The 25,786-nt window shown below is 41.9% G+C and overlaps 1 protein-coding gene across 2 annotated transcripts in view; it reads right to left on the bottom strand.

The window, feature by feature from the left end:
* The window catches only part of hydin (HYDIN axonemal central pair apparatus protein), a 915,145-nt gene that overhangs the window by 450,564 nt on the left and 438,795 nt on the right, over nucleotides 1-25,786 (bottom strand). For both annotated transcript variants that reach the window (XM_043707374.1, XM_043707375.1), the window contains 2 exons: nucleotides 13,785-14,023; nucleotides 3,688-3,946 (listed from right to left, as the gene is read on the bottom strand). In XM_043707374.1, coding sequence (XP_043563309.1) covers nucleotides 3,688-3,946; nucleotides 13,785-14,023 — 498 coding nt within the window. The remainder of the gene's footprint in view (nucleotides 1-3,687; nucleotides 3,947-13,784; nucleotides 14,024-25,786) is intronic.

Genomic DNA, 25,786 nt, shown 5'->3' with positions numbered 1-25,786 from the left:
ATCTTCTTTCTGACCTCTCCACCCCCACCCCCACTCCGGCCTATCACCCTCACCTTAACCTCCTTCCACCTATCACATTTCCAATGCCCCTCCCCCAAGTCCCTCCTCCCTACCTTTTATCTTAGCCTACTCGACACATTCTCCTCATTCCTGAAGAAGCACTCATGTCCGAAACGTCGATTCTCCTGCGCCTTGGATGCTGCCTGACCTGCTGCACTTTTCCAGCAACACATTTTCAGCTCTGATCTCCAGCATCTACAGTCCTCACATTCTCCCACCAGCATTCATAACTGGATTTGGCAGGATTGCAGAGCTTAGACCTGATCCAGAGGTTATGGGATTGCTTAGCTCTGCTCACTTGTTGCTTATGCTGTTAAGCATGCAAGTAGTCCTGTTTGGTAGCTTCACCAGGTTGACTCCTCATTTTCAAGTCTGACTGATGCTGCTCCTGGCTTGCCAAGCTGTAATCTCCATTGAACTAGGATTGATCTCCTGGCTTGATGGTAATGGTTAAGTGGGGGATATGCTGGACCATGAGATTACAGATCGTACTGGAGTACAATTCTGCTCAGAACCTTATGTCCTGTGTTGCTAGATATGTTTGAAGACTGTCCCATTTAGTAAGTGAGAATGCCACACAGCACGATGGAGAGTATTCTCCATGTGAAGGTGGCACTTTGTCTCCACAAGAACTGTGCGGGGGGGTCACACTTACCATCTTCCCTGGTAGAACATTAACTGAGTTTCTAGAGTAATAGTCTAGACCATCACCTAACTCCGTGCAATCTGCAAAGACAGTGGGAGGATACAGTACAGCACATCAATGCCAACAAGGCATTAATCAAGGTCATTGACTAGTATGAGAGGAGAAATACCATATTCACAAAGTCAACAAGTCATAGAATCATCACGATCTACAGCACAGAGAAAGGCCGTTCAGCCTATCATATCCATACCGGTCAAAAACAACCCAACTAACTAAGTAACTAATAAAGCCCCATTGCTGGGACCACAAGAAATCCCAAATAGCATATTGATAAAAAAAAACACTAAGAGATAAGTCTCTGACCTCAAAGCCAGTATCACTGTCCCGGTATTCCCTGCTGTACCATGTTCCCAGTCATGCATTCATGTGTCTCATCCTCCTATTCTATATTCACTTTCATCTGGCACTGGGAGTAATCTGGAGACTTCTACATTTGAGGTCCTACTGGCTAATTTTCTACCAACCTTCTCAAATCCTGGTTGCAAGACCATAGTCCCTCCTCCTATCTAATTTATATGTACCAACATCGACTATGATCTCCAGTTGTTCACCCTCCCCCACAATGCCCTGCAGCCACTCTGGGATTATTCTTGACTCTGGAACCAGAGAGACAACACTCCATCCAGTAGTCATATCTGCGGCCACAGAAACACCTCTTAATTCCTCTAATGAATTCCCTCCTGTACAGCTAAGCTACTCTGTGCCACAAACATGGCTCTTACCGTACTCCCCAAAGGAACCAATGTCTTCATCAGCTTCCAAAATGGAAAAACAATTTGAGAGTGGGACTCCAGGGGACTCCTTCACTACTTGCCTGTTCTCTTGAACTACCTGGCAGTCACCCATCACGTTCCTTCTTCCAATCCCTGCGGTGTGACGACCTCACTGAACACAGAATCCACCTCATCCTTTAGATGTGCCTCAGCGTCCCCAGTCACCGTTTGAGTTTTGAGTTCCCGTTCCTACGTTCTTCTACTTGTAGCACAGCATCCATATCCAACATGCTTGTTTATTGACACTGATATGTTGTACTATGTCCTCCCTCTGACTTTGTAGATTGCATGGAGCTTGACCTGCCCTTATGTATATTGATGAACTCTCTTGGCCTCTCTACTTTCTCAATGAACAGATCCAGTTATGTCAGAGAAATTTGGACCATACACTCCTCCCACCATTGCTAAACAATGCACTCTTCATCCTGATCAGCCCCTTTTCCATAAACATTCTTAACATCAACTCCAGTGAGAGTGGGTCTCACTTTTAAGAGGTGCAGAATGGTTTGAAATAATGCAGGCTAAGTGTCATAAGCATTCCACAAACTTTTGAGGGCTGCAGCCAATGAACATCATGGTAGGACATCCCAGTTGGCCTTCTAGTTCAAGGACTGCAATTTCTCCTCCTATGTGATCAACAATGCCCTCCAATGCATCTCCTCCACTTCCTGCACCTCCGCCCTTGAACCCCATCCCTCCAACCGCAACAAGAAGAGAACACCCCTATCCTCACCTTCCATCCCAATAATCTCTGGATACAGTGCATTATCTTCCAGCATTTCTGCCACCAACAAGCAGACCCCACTACAAGGGATATATATTGCCCTCCCCACCTCTATGTGCATTCCACAGAGACCATTCCCAACATGACTCCCTTGTTAGGTCCACACCCCCCCACCAACCTACCCTCCACATCTGGCACCCTCTCTTGCTGTCACAGGAGGTGTAAAGCCTGTGCCTACACCTCCTCCCAAGGCCCCAAAGGCTCTTTCTTCATCCAGCAGAGATTTTCCTGCACATCAAAGCATCTCATCTACTGTGTTCATTGCTCTCAATGTGGTCTCCTCTACAGCGGAGGGACAGGATGCCAACTCAGGAGAGAACATCTCCAGGACACACACCAAACAACCCCAATCCCTGTGGCTGACCACTTCAACTCCCCCCTCCCACTCCACCAAGGACAGGCAAGTCCTGGGCCTCCTCCACTGCTAAATCCAAGACACCCGACAACTGGAGAAAGAACACCTCATCTTCTGCCTTGGGACCCTTCAACCACACGGCTTCAACATCGACTTCACTGGCTTCCAAATCCACTCATCCCAGATCTAATCCTCCAACTTGCTCTATTGATCTGCCCTACCTGCCCAACTTCCTTCCCACCTATCCACTCCAACCTATCACAATCACTCCCCCACCTGCATCTACTTATCACCTTCCCAGTTACATTCTCCCCCATCCCCACTCTCCTTTTTATCTCTCAGCTCCCTTCCTCCCCCACATTCCTGTTGAAAGGTTTATGCCCAAAGCATTGACTCTCCTGCTCCTCGGATGCTGCCTGACCTGCTGTGCTTCCAGCGCCACTCTTTTCAAAAGCATGAGTAGTACTGACTACATGAGACAATTACACAAATTAGGATACAGCAAAAATGCTGTCTACACTGGAAGTGACAAGCAGGAATTAATGCCATATCATGATTTCCATGCCCACTTTCAGGGGCAAACTTAGGCCCCTTCCAGTAAATTACCATAAAATACAAAGAAAGAGAACAATGGCACAGATGCATGGAAACATCATCATCTGCAAGTTCCCTTCCAAGTCACACACCTATTCTGACTTGAACCATATAACTATTCTTTCACTATTACTATCAAAATCTTGCAACTTCCTCTCTAACAGCACTGTGCAAATATTTATATCATCTGGGCTACACCTTCAAGAAGATGGCTCATCATCATTTTCTCAAAGGCAATAAATATTTACATATATCCCATTTGCAAATACTTTGTAAAAACACTCCAGACTTGTTTCAGAAGAGAAATTGTTTGAGATCTTGGAGGCCAAAGTGCTTTCCTCAATTCCAACAATAATTTGCAAACAATAATTTCAGACAAATTTGTACATGGTGTTATAAGGAGAACTTTTCTTACCATAGGACCATCTGATTCACCTTCTAGTGTCAGTACATCACTCCTGCCCGGTCTGAGGTCCATTCGCAGAGGTCTAACTTTGAAAGTGGGAACATAGTGACCCTTTACAAGAGAATCTCTATATTTCATATCACGAGGTGAAGGCTGTTCCTGTGGACTGGGTTTAAAGATTTGGGGAAAGCCTATCATCTTCCAGTACATCTGATGGCGTCGCCGTCCACAATTTGTCAGCTTAACTGAATAGCAGCAAACCTCGGAACTAGGATACAATAAAAAACAGCTATCAACACTTCAGGTGTATCACAGTTTTCACTCATGCATTACAGGATTATAGTGGGCTAGACAATGTTTCAGTTTATTGAGGTTTATTTGCCTTGCACGTGTTATTACCATATAAAAGTTGATACAGTCGGTTCTGCTATAATGTGCGTTTCCTCAACGCGAATTGGCTATAATGTGATTGAAGAATTTAGACCATTGTTTGTAGGATGCGAACTTTCCTTACCTATATTGGCTGATTCCATTGGTTTAAATGATGCTGCAATTATGTGATTTTCTTATAATGTGGGATTGCAGGGAATGGAACTATTGCATTATATCAGAACAAACTGTATGTACATTTAATGCACATGATAATAATCACTTAAAGTTTCTGTCACGTGACAACATTACATCCAATTGACAAAAGAGAACATAGGGATAGCAGTAGGTCATTCAAATCTTCAAGCCTGCTCCACTACTCAATTAAATCATGGCTGATCTATGTTCCATTTCCTCAATCTTGTTTTCTTAGCCGTTTTAACAAAAATCTATCATTCTCAAGTAATAACAACGTTTGCATTTATCTGCATTGTTTCATGTATAATTAGATTTTTCTCACATTAACAATTTGATACATTTTCATCCAATTATATATAGCTGTAATTATGAAAAGAGGTGACATCCATTCAAAGAGGAAGCTAACTTCAGTGAGGTATTGTTTGTTCAGATTAGTTCCAAAAGCGCTGAATTTCAGACTACAGATTCCAGCAAAATTTAAATTGAAAACATTATGTGGTGCTGCCCTGACCTCAGTCTTCAATTTCACATCTTCTGCAACTACAGAACTGGTGATGCAATTACTCACACATTTAAGAGATGACGTACTTTGTCAAAGTATTCCACAGGGGAGGATATCAGGATGACAGTTGGCCTCTAGATGCTTTGGCAAACATAAAGATGAGCTGGGAGATATCATTCAGCTAAAGTAGGACAAACCTGTAGTAATACTTGCAATGGGAGTAAAAACTTCTGACATCAGGTTGTTAAAGAGCTATGAGTATCCCACAGTCAGCATCGCAGTGAAGTAGTCTGGGAACAGTGTCAAAAAGTGACACAGGGCAAAAGTTTCACTTTTAGTTTGTAAGGTCTTTGTTAGGAGTTTATCATTTGTAGGGGCAATAGTGCAGAGGTTAAGAGAAGAAGGGCCCTGGAATAATTAATATTATTTGTTTTTAAGGGTAATCCAACGGTTTAACTTAAATGGGTAAGTCATGGAAAGAAAATTTGAGGTCATGATGTGTTTATCCTGCTCTAGGTGGGATATCAGGTACAGTTCCAGTGCCCAGGACCAGGCGTGTGCAGGAAGTGTCTCCAGGTGCATACAGTCATACAACATGGAAACAGACCTTTCAGTCCACCTCATGCCAATCTGACCTAGTCCCATTTGCCAGTAGTTGGCCCATATCCCTCGAAATCCTTCCTATACTTATACCCAGATGGCTTTTAAATGCAAATGTACCAGCCCCCACCACTTCCTCTGGCAGTTCATTCCATACTCGCTCCACCCTCTGCGTGAAAGAATTGCCCCTTAGGTCCTTTCTAAATTAAATTAGATTAGATTAGTTACAGTGTGGAAACAGGCCCTTCGGCCCAACAAGTCCACACCGACCCGCCGAAGCGCAACCCACCCAGACCCATTTCCCTACATTTGCCCCTGCACCTAACACTACAGGCAATTTAGCATGGCCAATTCACCTGACCTGCACATTTTTGGACTGTGGGAGGAAACCGGAGCACCCGGAGGAAACCCACGCAGACACGGGGAGAATGTGCAAACTCCACACAGTCAGTCGCCTGAGGCGGGAATTGAACCTCGGGTCTCTGGCGCTGTGAGGCAACAGTGCTAACCACTGTGCCACCGTGCCTCCCATCTCATCTTTCCCCTCTCATCTTAAATCTATGCCCTCTAGTTTTAGACTAGGAAAAAGACCGTGACTATTCACCCTATCTATGTCCCTCATGATTTTATAAACTTCTGTAAGGTCAACCCTCAGCCTCCACTGCTTCAGGGAAAAAAGCCTATTCAGCCTCTCCCTACAATTCAAATATTGCAGTGCCGGCAATATCCTTGGAAATCTTTTCTGAATCCTCTCAAGTTTAACAACGTTCCTTCGATAGAAGGGCCACCAGAATTGTACGCAAAATTCTACAAGTGGCCACACTAATGTCCTGCACAGCTGCATCATGATGTCCCAATTCCTATACTCAATGTTCTGACCAATGAAGGCAAGCATGTCAAAAGCTTTCTTCACCATCCTGTGTACATGTGACTCCACTAAAGAACTATGCACCTGTACTCCTAGGTCTCTTAGATTCTCCAAGAACAATTCTCAGAACTGGACCAGTGGCTGGAGACACAGTGGAGTATCCACAAGGCTGAGAGTATCATCAATAGCACATATGAAGGGTAGCAACTCCACAGGCTCACATTCCGCAGGGAGGGAGGAAATGGGTGACCACCAGACAGAGAAAATGGACTAGGTGGGCAATGCAGGAATTCCCTACGGCCATTCCCCTAAAAAGCAGATACATCGTTTTGGATTCTGTTACGGGAAATGGCCTCTCAGAGGAAAATAGCTATAGCGAAATTGTAGCCTACCATGGGAACCTTATCAAACGCCTTACTAAAATAAAGGTGGGCAATGCAGGAATTCTCTACGGCCATTCCCCTAAAAAGCAGATACATCGTTTTGGATTCTGTTACGGGAAATGGCCTCTCAGAGGAAAATAGCTATAGCGAAATTCTTGGACCACGATTGGCTCTGCTGCATGGGAGTGGAAAAATAAGCATAGGGAGGTTATAGTAATAGGAAATCCAATAACACGAGGAATAGATAAGACATTTCTATAGCTGCAATTAAGATTCCAGAATTGTATGTTGCCTCTTGGATGTTATGTCTCTTATTCAAAAAGCACTCGAGGTAGATAGTAGAAAAATATGAACCAGTTAGTTTAACATCTGTCTTGGGAAATTGGTGCAATCCATTATTAAGGAAGTAATACCGGGACAATTTGGAACATCAAAATGCTATCCATCAGAGTCAGCTTGGTTTTATGAAGAGTAATTCAAGTTTGGCTAATTTGCTAGAGTTCTGCAAAGATGTAACTAGCACAGTGAATAATGAGGAGGTTAATATACAAGTCAAGATTGCAAGGGTCTAAGGGGTCTGATAGAGGACTGATTAACCAACAGAAAGCAGAGAGTTGGGTTAAATGCATCTTTTTCTGTTTGACAAACTATCTCTAGTTCAATGATCGGGACCCAAATATTTACAATTTATATGAGTGACTTGGATGCAAGGATAGAAGACACTATAGCCAATAGCAGATCATACTAAAATACAATGTAATGAAGAAACAAAATATTTACAAGTGGATATAAATAGCTTATATGAATTACCCAAAATTTCGCAGATGAAGTTTAATGTGGATAAGTGAGAGTTTTGGTTGGAAGAATAGAAAGGCAACTGATTATCCAAATGGAACAAAACTCCTGAGTGCTTCAGTACAGAGGACTCTGATGTCCTCATGTATGAGTCACAGAAAACTAGTATGCAGCTACAGCATTTCCAGGGAAGGTAAATGGAATTTAGGTATTTATTGTTAAAGGAATAGAGTATAAAAATAAGGAGATATTGTTGCAACTGTACAATGCATTAATGGAACTGCACCTGGAGCATTGCATGCGGTTTTGATTCCCGTACTTGAGGAAGGATGTTACTGTCTTGGAGTTTCACTGGAATAATCATCTAGGCAGGACCAGGACTGATGTCTGAGAGGAGTATTGGCTAGTCCAGTTGGGGAGGGTATAAGCTAAAATGGCAGGGGGTAGGAACTTATACAGGGAGACAGAGACTGGGAAATGGGGAAAAAAAACAAAAGACAGAAAAACTAAGAAAAGTGATAGACAATTCAAGGACAAGAATCAAATAGGGCCACACTGCAAAATAATGGGAGCAGGACAAAGAATGTTAAAATGCTAAGTCTTCAGGCTTTCTGTCTTACTGCATGGAGAATTAACAATAAGTGGATGAATTAGCAAATAAAGAGAAATGAGTATGATACAGTTCATCTTACAGAGATGTGGCTGCAGGGTGGCTATAGTAGGAACTGAATGTTAAGGGTATTCAGTTTTTAGGGAGGACAGACAAAAGAAAAAGGTGGGGTAGCTTTGCTGATTTGAAAGGAAATTAATGCAATAATGAGGGAGAATATTAGCTCTGGTGGTGAAGAATATGTACGGGCAAAGCTTAGAAACACCCACGGGCAGGAAAAGATCTTCAGAGTTGCATATAGACCCCAAACTGTAGTGGTAATATTCAGGAAGGCATTCAACATATAATTAGAGACGCAAACAATAAAGGTACATCTGCAATTATAAGTTTCTTTAATCTACTTATAGATTAGGCAAATTATATCAGTAACTACAATGTAGAGAAGGAAATTCCTGGAATCTGGGATGGTTTTTTGGATCAACAAGTTGCGGAACAAACTAGAGGACTGACCATCCTAGACGCGGTATTGTGTAATAAGGAATGAATTTAGCTGTGCAAGGCCCCTTGGGGAAGAATGACCATGACATGGAAGAATCCTTCATTAAGATGGAGAATGACAGAGTTGATTCTGAGACTATGGTCCTTAAATAAAGGAAGCTGCAAAGACAATTCAAGGACAAGAATCAAATAGGGCCATACTGCAAAATAATGGGAGCAGGACAAAGAATGTTAAAATGCTAAGTCTTCAGGCCTTCTGTCTTACTGCATGGAGAATTAACAATAAGTGGATGAATTAGCAAATAAAGAGAAATGAATATGATACAGTTCATCTTACAGAGATGTGGCTGCAGGGTGACTATAGTAGGAACTGAATGTTAAGGGTATTCAGTTTTTAGGAAGGACAGACAAAAGAAAAAGGTGGGGTAGCTTTGCTGATTTGAAAGGAAATTAATGCAATAATGAGGGAGAATATTAGCTCTGGTGGTGAAGAATATGTACGGGCAAAGCTTAGAAACACCCACGGGCAGGAAAAGATCTTCAGAGTTGCATCTCGACCCCAAACTATAGTGGTAATATTCAGGAAGGCATTCAACATATAATTAGAGACGCAAACAATAAAGGTACATCTGCAATTATAAGTTTCTTTAATCTACTTATAGATTAGGCAAATTATATCAGTAACTACAATGTAGAGAAGGAAATTCCTGGAATCTGGGATGGTTTTTTGGATCAACAAGTTGCGGAACAAACTAGAGGACTGACCATCCTAGACGCGGTATTGTGTAATAAGGAATGAATTTAGCTGTGCAAGGCCCCTTGGGGAAGAATGACCATGACATGGAAGAATCCTTCATTAAGATGGAGAATGACAGAGTTGATTCTGAGACTATGGTCCTTAAATAAAGGAAGCTGCAATAGTGTGAGGTACAAGCTGGTTATGATAAATTGGGGAATGTTACTTAAAGCAATGACAAACATTTAAAGGTGAGCTAGCTAAATGCAATATTTCCAAGTTTGCAAATGAAACAAAACTGGTTGGGAAGATGAACTGTGAAGAAGATGCAGAGATACTTCAGTATGATTTGTTAAAGTCATGTGAGTAGGCAAATGCCTGGATGAACTATAATGCAGAAAATTAGGAGGCTATCCACTTTGGTGGTAAAAATAGGAAGGAAGATTGTTACCTGAGTGGTGATGAATTGGGAAAGGGGGAGGTGCAGTAAGATTAGGACATTCTTGTACACCAGTCACTGAAACTAAGCATACATTTGCAGCAAGCAGTGAAGAAGGCAATTGGTATGTTGATCTTCATAGAAGGGGAGTTGAGTACAGGAGCAAGCAGTTTTCATCTCCTTATCTGAGGAAGGATGTTCTGGTGATGAAGGGAGCGCATCTAAGGTTTATCAGATTGATTCCTGGGATGGCAGGACTGACATATGAAAAGAGATTGGATTGGTTCGGACTACATTCGCTGGAGTTTAGAAGAGCATCGGAACACAAGTAGGCCTGTCAGCCCCTTCAGTGTATCCCACCACTCATTGAGATCATGGATGAAATGTGGTCCAACTCCATATACCTGCCTTTGGCTCATATCCATTTGCTCAACAAAGCATTATCTATCTCCAATTTGAAGTTAAATACTGCCATTTTGTGGAAGCAAGGCTGACACATCTACAGCCCTTTATATGTAGAAATGCTTTCTAACATCTCTCCTGAACAGCCTAGCCCTAATTCTCAGTCTCTGTCCCCTAGTTCTAGAATCCCTCATCAGTCCAAATAGTTTATCTTTATCTTCTTTATCTATCCCGTCTTTTCCTGTTACTATCCTGAAGACCTCAATTAGATTACCCCTCACCTTCAACCACACGGCATCAACATCCACTTCACTAGTTTACAAATCTCCCCCCACCCCCACCTCATCCTAAATCCAACCCTCCAACTCGACACTGCCCTCAATGACATGTCCTACCTGTCTATCTTCCTTCCCATATATCCGTTCCATCCTCCCCACTGACCTATCACAATCACACACATCCCCCATCTACATCTACCTATCACCTTCCCAGCTATCTTCCCCCACCCTCCTATTTATCTCTCAGCCACTACCACCTCCCTTTCCCCCAATTCCTGATGAAGGGCTTACGCCCAAATATTGACGCTCCTGCTCCTCGGATGCTACCTGGCCAGCTGTGATTTTCCAGTGCCACACTTTTCAACTACTTAGCCATTATCCCTACTATCCATCGCTTGCCACTCAAACAATTTCCCAGCCATGTCAGTAATGTGTCATCAATTCCATGAGTTTATACCTTAGAAATAGAAAGCAGGAGACAACAGCTTTGCTTCACTTGGAGGTCGCCACTGATGATGTTACCTAGCCAGGTAATGAAACGTCTGGATATCGCTGAGCTACAGCTCAGCGAGCAAACCTACACCCTAGAGTTCTGAATGCTGAATAGGATGACCAGCCCTGACCATACTGAACGATGGAGCAGGCTTGAAGGGCTGAATGGCTTACTCCTATTTTCTCTGTTTCCATGAGTGAATAAAATTAGTTCAGTTGGCAATGCTCAGGACAGTGTATGGAAATTCACAAAACTCATAAGCCTTGGATTATCAACTACATCTACATCCTTCTCAAACCTCAGCAAATCATGAAATTCAGCAGCTAATATCCATTTCTATATCAACATGAACCTTTGTTCTTTCTCAGTCCCAAATAACGTGTCACCCTAGGATAAAGACTCAACAAATCTCACTTCACCTGAATGAATGGAGTAAAAATTCCACAACCATTCCAGCAACTTCCCACATACCTTCAACGAGAGAATACAGGAAAAGATTAAACTTTGTTGGCTGAGATAAAACTCAGGAATAAAGTGGGGACCATTCATAGTTTTCAAACAGCAGGCAACAGTAATCTCCAACAAGACAAGTCAATCTATCCCTCCTTGATTTAAAATAACATTATCATGATCGAATTGCCCACCATCAACATCCTGGATAAAGCAATGGATTAGAAATTAAACTGAACTTACAAATGATACTGACTAATTATCAGCTAAAATTTAGTCAGAATCATATAGCAATGCAGCAAACCCTTCAACCTCTCATATCTATGCAGACCAACAAACACCAAATCACACTGATCCCGTCTACCTGCACTTGGTCCATATCCTGCTATGTCCTCACATTTCAAGTACTCAAGTAAATGTTACAAAAGAACCTACCTGCACGACCCTCTAAGGCAGCACATTCTGCATTTAAATCCACTTTGGGTGATAGAATTCCTTCTCAGATCTCCTGTAAACCACTTGCTCCTCATCCTAAACTTATGCCAACTGGTCTTAAAGTTGACTAATCCTTTCTCACACTCTAACTTGATAGAGTTTCTTTGAAGAAGTGAAAAGGTTGATGATGGCAGAGCGGTGGACATTGTCTTTATGGACTCCAGCAAGGTGTTCAACAAAGTTCCGCATGGCAGACTGGTTAGCAAGGTTAGATCACAAGGAATCCAGGAAGATCTACCTATTTGGATACAAAATTGACTTGAAGGAAGGACACAGAGGGTGGTGGTGAAATAAAGTTTGTTTTTCAGACTGGAGGCCTGTGCCAAGCTGCGTGCCACAAAGATCGGTGCTGAGTCCACTGCTTTTTTTCATCTGTATAAATGATTCCGATGCAAATATAGGAGGAATGGTGAGTAAGTTTGCAGATGACACCAATATTGATTGAAAGGGCTGATGTTCTGACGAATTGCAGATGGAGTTCAATTTAAATGAATGTGAGGTGCCGTATTTTGATAAGGCAAATCAGAGCAAGATTTATACACTTAATGGTACGATACTGGGGAATGTAGATGAGGACTGCAGATGCTGGAAACCAGAGTTTAGATTAGAGTGGTGCTGGAAAAGCACAGCAGGTCAGGCAGCGGAGATTGGCAGGTAGGAAAGGTCATGAGGACAGTTCTTCCTGCCTCCATCCCTGATGAAGGGCTTTTGCCCGAAACGTCGATTTTCCTACTCCTCAGATGCTGTTTGACGTACTGGGGAATGTTGCTGAACAAAGAGATCTTGGGGTGCAGATTCATAATTCCTTGAAGATGGAGTCACAGGTATTTGCTTTTATTGTTCAGTGTATTGAATATAGGAGTTGGGATGTCATGTTGCGGCTGTACAAGACATTGGTTGGGCCACTTTTGGAATACAGTGTTCAGTTCTAGTCTCCTTGCTATAAGAACAATGTTGTTAAACTTGAAAGGGTGCAGAAAAGATTTACATAGATATTGCCAGTGTTGGAGGGTTTGAGCAAGAGGGAGAGGCTGATTAAGCTGGGGCTATCTTCCCCAGAGTATCAGATGCTGAGGGGTGACCTTACAGAAGTTTATACAATGATGAGGGGCATGAATAGAGTGAATAGCCAACATGTTTGTTCCGCCCCACCCTGGGGGGGGGGGGGAGGGCATGGAGGGTGGAGTCCAAAACTACTGGGCATAGGTTTAAGGTGAGAGGAGAAAGATTTAAGAGGGACCCAAGGGGCAACGTTTTCATGCAGGAAATGATGCATGTATGGAATGTGCTGCCAGAGGCTGGTACAATTACAACATTTAAAGGCATCTTGATGGGTACATAAATAAGAAGGGTTTAGACGGATATGGGCCAAGTGCTGGCAAATGGGACTGGATTAATTTAGGATATCTGGCCGGCATCGACAAGTTAGACCGAAGGGTCTGTTTCTGTGCTATACAACTCTCTAACTCCATGACAAACACAGACTTTTCTTCACATGAGGAATTTCAAATGTTTCTGAATGCACTGCAGACATCAGTGATATCCCTGCTTTAGCCCTTATGGTAGAGGGAAGGTCATTGATGACATAGCTGAAAGATAGTTGGGCCAAAGCCACAAAAATGAGTAACTCATACTGTAATGTCCTGGAATTAAAATGATTGGCCTCCAACAATCACAACCATCCTTTGTGCTAGGTATGATTCCAACCAATATTTCTCACTACTATCCACTTGATGGCAATTTTACATGGGCTCCCAAATCTATTTATGATCAAATGCTGCCTTGATTCTTGACATAATCTGGTGACATTTCCAATTCCTAAAATTCTCCTTATTTCAGTTTCAGAACAGGTCACCAAAACCTTGCTCAAAGAAGTAGGTTAGGAGCAGTGCACCCAGTATCCTGACCCAATCTCTTAATTTCTAATCAATTTCCTACCCAGATTTGGCATAGGAGAAGACACCCTCTCAGTCTTTGAAGGGACACTCACCTGAATATTGCTCCAAGGTTAAGAACTGGACCGAATGGTTTATTGGGTACAATGGTGGTTCCAATTCCAGTAGCTTGCACATGAATACTTCTTGTATGGCTGTTCTCTACTTCCAAGTGTACCTTGTCTTCAGACCAGATTGTGTCATCAAGATGCGCCACAACATATAAATCTTTGTGTTGAAGAGGAAGGATCACCATTTCACTCGGCTCCAAACGCCATTTTGATTTTTCTAAAGTCTGAAGTTAATCACATTAGGGACAACTTATTGATATCAATAAAATTGACATATCAAATCTGCAAAAAACCTTTGCAACTAGATCCAGAACACAGAAATTAAGTGACTGAAAGACATGAACATCAAATTTGTTGACATTTCCATTAAAACAGCAGTTACATAATCAAATTAAATGTTCCAAGACTAACATTTTACTATTTAACTTCTAGATGCTAAAGTCTTTAGTAATGCTATGTACAAAGGGGTTCAGTAGCTAGTCAATTAGCAAACTAAAATGTTAATGTAAAGCACAAAATATATCCAAGTTGATCAACATTTCCAACAATACACTGGAATTTTCTGAAGCTAAACCATGTCGGGCTTGAAGGGCCAAAGGGCCTATTCCCGTGCCGTAATTTATTTGTTCTTTGTAAATGTCCCTAATGTAGCTGACTCTACTACCACTGCTGGCAGTGCATTCCATGCAACCCACCACTCTCTATATAAAGAACCTACCTCTGATATCTCCCCTAAACCTTTCTTCAATCACCTTAAAATTATGCCCCCTTGTGATAGAAATTTCCACATGGGAAAAGGTCGCTGGCTATCCACTCTATCTATGCCTCTCATCATCTTGTACACCTCTATCAAGTCTTCTCTCATCCTTCTTCGCTCCAATGAGAAAAGCCCTAGCTTCCTCAACCTTTCTTCATTAGACACACCCTCCACTCCAGGCAGCATCCTGGCAAATGTCCTCTGCACCCTCTCTAAAGATTCCCCATCTTTCCTATAATGAGGCGACCAGAACTGAACACAATATTCCAAGAGTGGTCTAACCAGGGCTTTATAGAGCTGCAGCATAATCTTGTGGATCTTAAACTCAATCCCCCTACTAACGAAAGCCAACACACCTTATGCCTTCTTTACAACCCAAACAATCTGGGAACAACTTTGAGGGATCTATGGACATGGACCCCAAGTTCCTCCACACTACCAAGAATCCTGCCTTTAACCATATATTCTGCATTTATATTCAACCTTCCAAAATGAATGACTTCACACTTTCCCAGGTTGAACTCCATGTGTCACTTATCAGCCCAGTTCTGCATCCTGTCAAGGTCCTGTTGCAACCTACAACAACTCTCCACACTATCCACAACTCTACCAAACTTCATGTCATTGTCAAACGTATTAACCCACCCTTCCACTTCCTCACCCAAGTCATTCATAAAAATCACAAACAGCAGAGGTCCCAGAACAGATCACTGTGGAACACCACTGGTCACTGAGATCTAAGCTGAATACCTTCCATCTACTACCACCCTTTGACTTCTATAGGCCAGCTAATTCTGTATCCAGACAGACAGGTTTCCCTGTATCCAATGCTTTCTTACTTTCTGAATGAGCCTACCATGGGGAACCTTATCAAACGCCTTGCTAAAATTGATATACACCACATTCACTGCTCGAACTTCATCGTGTTTTGTCACATCCTCAAAGAATTCAGTAATGTCTGTGAGGCATAACCTGTCCCTCACAAAATCGTGCTGACCATGTTTAATCAAAATATGTTTTTCCAAATAATTATAAATCCTGTCTCTCAGAATCCTCTCCAACACTTTGCCCACCACAAACATAAGACTGACTGGTCTGTAATTCTCAGGATTATCCCTATTCCCTTTCTTGAACAAGGGAATGACATTTACCACCCTCCAATCATCTGGGACTACTCCAGTGGACAGTGAGGATGCAAAGATCATTGCCAAAGGCTCAGCAAACTCTTCTCTCGCTTCCTGCATGAACCTAGGGTATATCCCATCTGATCTAGGAGATTTATCTATCCTTATGTTTTTCAAAATTTTCAGCACATCCTCCTTCCTATCATGTTCTAGTATATAGTCTGTTTCACGCTGTCCTCAGAAGTGTCAACATCCATCTCAGTAGTTAATACTGAAGCAAAGTATTCATTAAGAACCACCCCTACTTCCTCCGATTATTTGTTTAATTTGACATATTTATGAGCTTTCCAAAGACTCCCAAAAATTATGTTGCTTGTCTGTTTGGCTTATTGACGACACTAGGTAAGTGGATGGGGATAGGTGAGGTAGTTAGAGCAAGAGGTGACAGAGGATGAGAGGGGTAGAAGGCGGTGAGCTAGTGGTGAGGCTTTACACTAATCTGTGTAACTGGTTTGATGTCTTTGTGAATGGATACAGGTCTTTTAACCTGGCCACTTCAACACTTCCCTCCCCTCTGTCACCAGGTCATTTCCACATCCAGCAGATGAAAATTCTGCCAGTAAGCACTGACAAGACAGGGCTAGGATCATAACATTGGAAAAATTCCTGATTGTTAATTCCCACTCCATACAGCCCATTAACTTTGCATTACAGGAAAAGTCAAAGTTTAGTCTATAATCAATCCAATCAATATATAAGATCTTGGGCTATGTAAATAGAGGTAGAGGTAAAGTCACCATAGTCCCAGCAGACCATATTCCGCTTTCTCATTAGAAAGAGACTGATGGTCAGTTTAACCTAAAGTCACTACGCCCAGACAAACTGTTAGGCTTATAGTAGAACTTTAATAAGTAGGGTTACCAAATATGAAGTCTGTAACAACAGCTTTGCATTCAATTCTGGAAATCTTTTGGGAAGGATGTGGATGTCATTGAGAGGGTTTTTCAGAGATTTGTCAGTATTGTTCCTGGGATGCGAGCCACCAGACCTAGCTACCACCTGCTGGCTCTTCTTCATCAAGACTGGATGCAGGTCGAGCTGTGGCTGTTCAGCAGAGTGTTATACAGGAGCAAGGAATGGAGCGAATATTTCAACAACCTATTTGGTAGCATAGAATCAAAGAATCCCTGTAGTGTGGAAGCAGACCATTTGGCTCATTGAGTCCACACCAGCCCTCCAAATAGCATTCCACCCAGACCAACCCCCTCCATCCTAACATGGTAACATTGCATTTCCTATAGCTAATGCACCTAGCCTACACTAGGTGCATCATGAGTAATTTAGCATGAGTGATCGACCTAACCTGCACATCTTTTGGACTGTGGGAGGAAAACAGACCATCTGGACAAAACCCATGCAGTCTTGGGGAGAAGATGCAAACTCCACACAGAGTGTTGCTCGAGGCTGGAATTGAGCCTGGGTCCCTCGTGCTGTGAGGCAGCAGCGCTAACTACTGAGCTACTGTGCCACCCTATATAGTGGTTGGTAAGGAACTCTAAATCCCAAAAAAAGCTGCCCTAGGACTCTATCCTGTCGACAAAGTATTAATTTGGCTTTAGCAAACAAGGTAGTGAAATCAATTCAAGCAAAGTACTATAGATACTGAGATCTGAAATTTTAAAAAGCGGATGTCCAAACAGGTCTGGTCACATCTGTAGAGCAACAGAAGCAAAGTTAATGTTTCTATGGCAGTTCTAATACTCTTCTATGGTACTGAAGGGGGCTGGAAATTGATGATTTTTATGCTGTTGAACAACAGAAACAAGTGACACAGTTGGGAAAAATGCTCAGAGCAAAAGGCAAAGGGAGTACTAATGGTAGGAGAGGAGAGATAGAAATGAAGTGCAGTGTTCAAGGAAAACATCAATAGCAAAAAGAGTTCTAAATTTATTGAACTCATGGTTGAGCTCTGAAGACTGTGAAGCGCTGAGGCAAAATTCCTCCGGCTTGCATCAGGCTTTGCTGGAACACTGCAGCAGACCTAGAAAAGAAATGATAGTGTAAGAGAAGGGTGGCATAATAAAATGGCAAGCAACCAGGTCAGGGTAATTCCTGTGGACAGAACAGAAGTGTTCTGTAAAACTGTCTCCCAGTCTGTATTTGGTCTTGCCAATGTAGAGGAGAGTGCATTGTGAACTATGATTACAGTGGACTATATTGAAAGTAGTAGAAGTAACATGATGCTTCATCTGGAAGGTATGTTTGTAGGCTTGGACAGTAAGAAGGGAGGAGTTTAAGGAGCAAGTGTTACACCTTCCGCGAATGCATGAAAATATGTTGTGTTGGGAGTGACCAAGGATTGGGTCAGGGTGTCACTGAGGGACTAGTACCTGTGGAATGCTGACAGGACTGTAAAGATGTGTTTGGTAGTGGCATCTTGCTGGCAAATGATGAATCCTTGAATACAGAGGAAATTGTCAAATTACAAAGTCTCAATGAAGAGTTCAAGGACAAGTCGGAGGACAAGAATGGGTGGATTATCCTTCGGAGGGTCAGTGTGGACTTGTTGGGCTAAATTCCACATTGTAGGGATTCTATAATTCTATGAAAGGATGGGAGATGGGTGAAAGGGTCCACGGAGTGGATAGTTAATCAATAGTAAGGTAACCAATTTTGTGTTTTGAATCAAACAAGTGGGTGTCAACCCTGTGCAGGTAAACATAACAGATTGTGATCCAGGTGTAAAAGACAAGTAAATACTTTTTTAAAAAATGGTAAATGGATGGCCAGGAATAAATAACATGTAACAGTTTGGGAGAAAAGGAATACCAAATCTAAACATATTGACATCAGAAAGGAATAGCTTACAGAAGTGAAAATATGCATGGATGATGAAAAGAATGAAGAAAATCTCTGAAGTCGTCAGTGTTGTTGTAGTCAGTTTCGGAAAAAACTGAATCACTAGGTAATTTATTGCTCAGCCATATGCTTCAAATGGTCTCTTGCTCCATTCCCACTCTGAATTGAATGAACTAATCTCACCATTTGAGGCCTAACAATTAGCTTCACTAAGAGCAGGAGGAAAGAAACATCCAACATTCAAACTCTGTCATTATCTAGTAAGGTGAAAACCGAAACGTCTATTTTCCTGCTCCTCGGAAGCTGCCTGACTTGCTGTGCTTTTCCAGCACCACCTTATCGACTCATCATCTAGTAACACTCCCCTCGGCTGTTTGTTGATATTGGTCACAGTTAGGTCCATTGTGGTACTTTGCAGAAATGAATAGCTTGCTGAGATCTTAAATACGGGCCATCAATGAAAATTGCTCACTTAGATTTAGACTTTATTGCCATGTTTACCCAAGTACAGGAGACAGTGAAAAGTGTACAATCTCACCATACACAGCACCATCTTAGGTACAAAAGTACTTAAGGAAAAATATCTAGGTACAAAATAGTAAAAGAAGCAAAGTTAAAAAAGTTAAGCATTAACTTCAAAGAAAAAGTAGAAAAATAAAGAAATAAGGTAACAGTTGACATTAAAGTCCTTCTTAATATCGACTAGAAAAATAAAAGAATAAAGTTAAAAGTTGTTGGATTGTGGAGATCATTTTATGTTAAAGGGACCCAGGCATAACTCACTGCCTTCAGGAGAGGGAGGGAGAATTCTGATGGGGAAAAAAAAAGAATTGCAGGAAACAAGTATTCTGGATTAACAATGCCATTTAGTTTAAAAAAAAGTTTTATAGACATATGGCTTCTCTAAAGATTGTTAAGGTAGGCATAAAAAGAGGCTTCTAAATCTTTACATCTTTGTGTCACCCTGGAATCTTTGCAGCTCGAATTAAAGATGTACTGATTTTTTAGAAGCTACCCATCAATATGAAATATCAAAGCAATGTTCATTATTTCTTTATAATAAGCTTGCCAATAAAATGTCATCAAACTGTGCAGGTCAATTGCATAATGCTGTGGCATTATCTGTACTCAGAGAACCAATAATTAATGGACTGTTTTGTGGAACATACTCCTGCAAATTTTAAATTGCCCAAACCCAATGAAATAAAATACCATTTGACAGTGACTATAGTGGTTAAATCCACAATTTGCACTCTTAAATCACTGAAGTTGCTTTAATAGAAACTAGCAAACTCTTGACTTTTACAATCAGGAAAGACTAGAAGCCTCACCTCTCTGTTTCCATTTATGTCATGTATAATTCTAATCTGGGAGATTTTTCAATGTTCTTTCACCATTGCTGGAACTCTGAAACTTTCTACCTAATCTTAAAACTCCACTGAACAACATTTTAATAAAGAAGATCACTTTCACAGGAAGACTCATTGTTATATTCTCAAGGACAACATGGATACAAATACATGTGAGCCTTGCCAGCATTACCAACAAACATAGAACACTACAGTGCAGTACAGGCCCTTCAGCCCTCAATGTTGCACCAACCTGTGAAACCAATCTGAAGCCTATCTACCCTACAATATTCCACTCTCGTCCACATGCCTATCCAATGACCATTTAAATGCCCTTAAAGTTGGTGCATCTACTACTGCTGCAGGCAGTGCGTTCCACAACCCTACCACTCTGAGTAAAGAAATTACCTCTGACATCTGTCCTATATCTATCATCCATCAATTTAAAGTTATGTCCCCTTGCGCTGGCCATCGCCATCGGAGGAAAAAGGCTCTCACTGTCCAACCTATCTAACCCTCTGATTATCATTTATGTATCAATTAAGTCACCTGGAGCTAATCTAAACCGAGAATTAATCTGTAAAAATGTTCTTAAACATCAAATAGTGGTTCTTCCTCGTCCAGTTTCAAACAACAATCTTGTGGAATGACAATGAGATGTCTGGTGAGGGACTGATGCATACCCTACATTGCACTGCCAAGCTACAGAAGAACTTTGCATTTGCGGACAGCAGCTTGCCAAATATTTCCCAGTATCACCATTTAAGTAATACGCTGCAATTCCAATGACGAGTAAGTTCCACTCCTCCAAGTTTGAAAATCTCGACGGGAATCCCCTCTACTGCTGTGATTTTTCCAGTCTTCATGTGCCTAATGGAGGCTTCAAGTTCTGCCACACTTGGTGGGAACCCAAGGTCATCTTTGATGGGGAGTACGTAGAATTTCTTCAAACATATTCTCATCAACGATTGTATTGTGGTTTAGGAGTTCTTTGAAGTGTAGGTTACCAGGACCAAGGGATTTATCAGCTTTAATCCCATTAACTTCCCTTGCACTTTTATGTTACTAATTCCCCTTACTAATGCCTCCTTGTCACGAGACCATCAGTTCCCTAGCATTTCTGATAAGTTATTAATGTCTTCGTCCATTAAGTAAAACTGTGGAAGTTAATAAATTTCTCTCACAAACACAAAGAATGTTGGCAATGTTGCTAGATCCAACTTCCTGTTGATTACATCCCTTACATCACCCTACCACTTGGAGGCCTATCGACAATTCCCACAAATATTTTCCACGCTGTTGCTTCCTAGCCAAACCTTTACTAACAACACCATTCCAACTAGATTAGAATAGATCAGATTAGATTACTTAGGCCCTTTGGCCCAACCAGTCCACATCGACCCTCCGAAGAGCAACCCACCCAGACCCATTCCCCTACATTTACCCCTTCACCTAACACTACGGGCAATTTAGCATGGCCAATTCACCTGACCTGCACATTTTTGGACTGTGGGAGGAAACCGGAACACCCGGAGGAAACCCACGCAGACACAGGGAGAATGTGGAAACTCCACACAGACAGTTGCCTGAAGCGGGAATTGAACCCGGGTCTCTGGTGCTGTGAGGCAGCAGTGCTAACCACTCTGCCACTGTGCTGTTCCATCTCCTTTTCCCTTGAACTTCCCAAATGTTGACAATATTTATCTGTCTTGTACAAGCACTTAGATCACACTTTGACAGATAAGGTCATCACTCATGTACAACAGAGTCTGTTTAAACTCAGCAATGAGTACAAATGACTCAACTGTGTTCAGGTTTTCCCCACAAATCTCATTCCCATTTCCTTACCAGCAAAAATGAGATCCCTTGGAAATGAAGGCATCACTTTCAGATCGTAATTCCAGTGCCACTTTGGACAGTTTTCATTATTACATGAAAATCTAGTCTGTGAGGTGTTTGGCAATTGACTGATACTGATATTTTCTTTAATTAAGGTAAGGCTGATCAGAGGACTTTGAAACAAAGGTGGAAAATGGAGTTAAAACACCAATCAACCATTATCTGACTGAGTGGCAGACAAAGTTCAAGAGAATAAATGTCCAACTCCTGTGCTTCTCTGTATGGCACCATACTCTTACCAAAGGTATTATAACTCAACAATAATATTTTATAATCAACAAGTGCATGGTCACTTTACTGATTTAATCAATGCTGCTTTAGTTAATTTACAGTGCCAAAATATTAATTGCATTCCATAAAAGAAATAGCTGCATAATTCAATAGAACCAATTCTTTCTACAGGTCTATATACAAACTTAGATTATATGGTACAAAATAATCAGGTTAGAGAATCCTCTGACAAATGAGTACAATTATATACATCATTTTCAACTGTAAAACTGGAACAAAGCAGACACATTTATCAGTGAGCTTGCCTGTGCTTACTCTGTGTCTCACTATTAAATTTGAGACATGTTTTTTTTCTCTATAGGCATCACAGACAGTGATGGCAAATTTGTAACTTACCTTACTCACATATCCACAGCCCGAACTCCAACTGCCTGTTGTCATTTTGCCCCTTCCGTCCTGAAGCTAATAACTAAGAATAAGGACTCCACACAATGCTTCTGCATCTTGGACAAGTGATCATTATTCTTGAGTACTTTTGATAGAAGACATGATTCTTGAAGCTTTTCTCTTTGCATTCAACAGGACAATTCACAAGAATCCCAATTCAAGGACAAAACGAACATTTATACTGCATGCTTGGTTAGCAAGTGGACTTCTATTGGAAGCACACTAGCTTTTGGAGCGACGCTCCTTCATCAGGTGATTGTGCGTCGCTCCGAAAGCTAGTGTGCTTCCAATTAAACCTGTTGGACTATAACCTGGTGATGTGTGATTTTTAACTTTGTACACCCCAGTCCAACACCGGCATCTCCGAATCAGGACTTCTATTGATAGTCATAGAGAAAAGTCCTGGCATACCAGGTCTGTGCCAGTTAAAAACAACCACCTAACTATTCTGAACAGATTTTCCAGCTCTTGGCCCAGAGGCTAGTCTGCCTTATCACAAAATTAAAAATCACACAACAGCAAGTTATAGTCCAACAGGTTTATTCAAAAGTACTAGCTTTTGCACTGCTGCTCTTTCGTCAGACAGCTACCCCAGTCCAACACCAGCATCTCCACATTTTGGTATCACAATACATATCTAAATACAACTTAAATGTTATGAGAGTTTCTGTCTCTACCACTCTTATAGACAGTGAGTTCCAGATTCCCACCATTCCCTGGGCAAAATCATTTCTCACATTTTATTTTGGATTATGTGTTGACCATCTTTTTGGAGTGACATCAGATTACAGTTAGTCTCACAATAGGGTGGTTTCACATTTGAAGTCGTGCTTTGCTATGCATAGCCTCAAGTCTGAGTCTGCCTTCTTGGGTTGGAAGCTAAAATAGCACTTACTGAGCAGTAACACAGTCAACCCTTTGTGACCCCCTTCCAACCTAACCATGTATTCTTCCTATAACAAGATGATTTTTGAAGACCCCAAATTGCTTCTAACCATACTTTCCCCAAGTACCCACTACACTATATGTATGTCACCCAAACCCCTCAAATTACTAAGTTATTTTGTAATTACACACAAATAACAATTAGTTTATGTAAAATTGATGCTGATCTTGTTGTTTAAAGTGAACCTGCTGATTTTACTCAATAAGTACAGGAAAATTCAATCAGGCAATTTATCACAATTCTTTAACCTTCCAGATGGTTTAATTAATGTCAATTTAGTTAAAGAGAATAAATTTCTGAGCAACATTTGCCTAAAATAAGAAAAGTCTCCCAGGAATCAAAAATGTGTAGTGAGCTGTAGACGAGTGGCAAAGAGCTTTGCATTCTGATGACAATCCACACTTCCCAGAAAATTAGTTATTATTACAGAGCACTATTAGAATCCATTCATCATGTAACCAGAGGTGTTGAATCATGGGGAGATGTCACAGATTATTGAGTTGCCACTCCAAGACTCTCCAGTGTGATCTCATGATACTTGGGAGATAATAGGGCAAACTTAACGGGCTTAGCAAAGAGCAAGGGGTGGGGAGGGATGATAAAATACTTTAGCACCATACAGCTAGCCTAATGAGTTGTACTTTTCTGCCAGGAATCTCTTTCTCAATGTCTGCTGACGTTCTCTTCGCCCTGCTTTCTACTTCTTGGTGTTACCATTCTTCTTCTGGGTGCCTGATTATCTTTCTCTCTTCGGACTCCTGGATACTTATCTCCACCTCTACTCCTGATTCTCTTTTGTTAAAGCCTATTTTGGGTCCCACACCTGCTATCTTTCACAGCACTTCTGCATACTCCCACTGACTAATTTCTGGGCCCTTTAAATGTTTAAAGTAGAAATAGAAAAGCCAAAAAAGTGTGCACAATTGGAGATGCTGCTGCATGGACTGAGACCTGTGGTTTGTTGGAAATTATAGTCCTCTCCTTCACCTTAGAAAACAGTACCAGAGAATCCACCTCATCCTTCCAGAGTAATAACCCTTCCTACCCTCTATGCTTCCTACTCACTCACTGAGAATACTTCCTTGCCTCTCTGGCTCCTGCATCACCACTAACAGCTCTTTGTTCCACTTCCACCATACTCAATTCTTGCCTTTGAAAAAAGGTACCAGCCATAAGAGGCATTCTGTGCAGATGCAAGAGTGTGTTTGTATGCAGAGTGTACTGGCAGGTGCATGCAGATCGCAGGTGCCTGTGAACCCCATAGGGCTGAAGCGAAATGAGAGTTGATCCAAGAGCAGGTATAGTGATGTGGTGAGACTGATGTAGAGTTGTGTGGATAAAGGATTGAGGAGAATGATATCCATGGAGCAAGAGGAGTTGTTAAAAAAAACATTTATTCAAAAGCAGAGCCAAGCATTCACTGAGCTGCAGCCACCAGCTCCAGTTCAGGCTCACACGTTAGAAATTTATTCTTCAGAGAGTGGAATCATATAAGGGTCTTAGAGATGTCGGCATTACAAGACGTGCTAGAATCAAGAAGTTTAGCAACACCAGGAGCAACCGACTCCATTTGTATCCAAGTGGAACGTGAGATTCCTGCTGGGCAAGCAAAGGTTGCCAAGTGACAGTGATTATTCCTTGTTAAGTGCCTTGTTGAAGGCCCAACTCGCCTCATTAATATTCAGCTCCCTAATTAACTATCTACACTAAACAAGCTGATATCAAGAAACCAACATGCAAAGCAGAGTATGCACCTCGGGGATTCAGCTTGCTGCTTGTTCCAAACGACCTCCATGCTGTCTACGACCAAATCGCAGCCCTGAGCACGATTTCTAGGCACGAGAGGGACACACCGACAACATGGTCGCTGCACAAATACAAGAATGCAGAGTCCAACAACCCTCGCAACCAGCTTGGCATCTTTCCTGTGCTGTGGAAGTGCAGGCTTGTTTTGCAGGGGACACTGGCAACAAGCGATGAAAGGCTGCAGCAAGGTCACTTTTTGAGCAGAAACAGGCACCCAGCTTATGGACTGGATCAGTTTACATGCCAGGGCTGTGCATTAGGCTTCTTAGTATGCCTATCAGCACTCCCACAGTGTACCGGCCTTGCCTTGTTTTACCTTGCCATACTTAGCTGAAAATGTGTTGCTGGAAAAGCGCAGCAGGTCAGGCAGCATCCAAGGAACAGGAGAATCGACATTTCGGGCATAAGCCCTTCTTCAGGAATGAGGAAAGTGTGTCCAGCAGGCTAAGATAAAAGGTAGGGAGGAGGGACTTGGAATTGCGATAGGTGGAGGGAGGTCAAGGTGAGGGTGATAGGCCGGAGTGGGGTGGGGGCGGAGAGGTCAGGAAGAAGATTGCAGGTTAGGAAGG

Source organism: Chiloscyllium plagiosum, chromosome 17 (assembly GCF_004010195.1).
Source record: "Chiloscyllium plagiosum isolate BGI_BamShark_2017 chromosome 17, ASM401019v2, whole genome shotgun sequence".
Classification (NCBI taxonomy): Eukaryota; Metazoa; Chordata; class Chondrichthyes; order Orectolobiformes; family Hemiscylliidae; genus Chiloscyllium; species Chiloscyllium plagiosum.
This window is presented reverse-complemented; position numbering and strand designations above follow the sequence as displayed.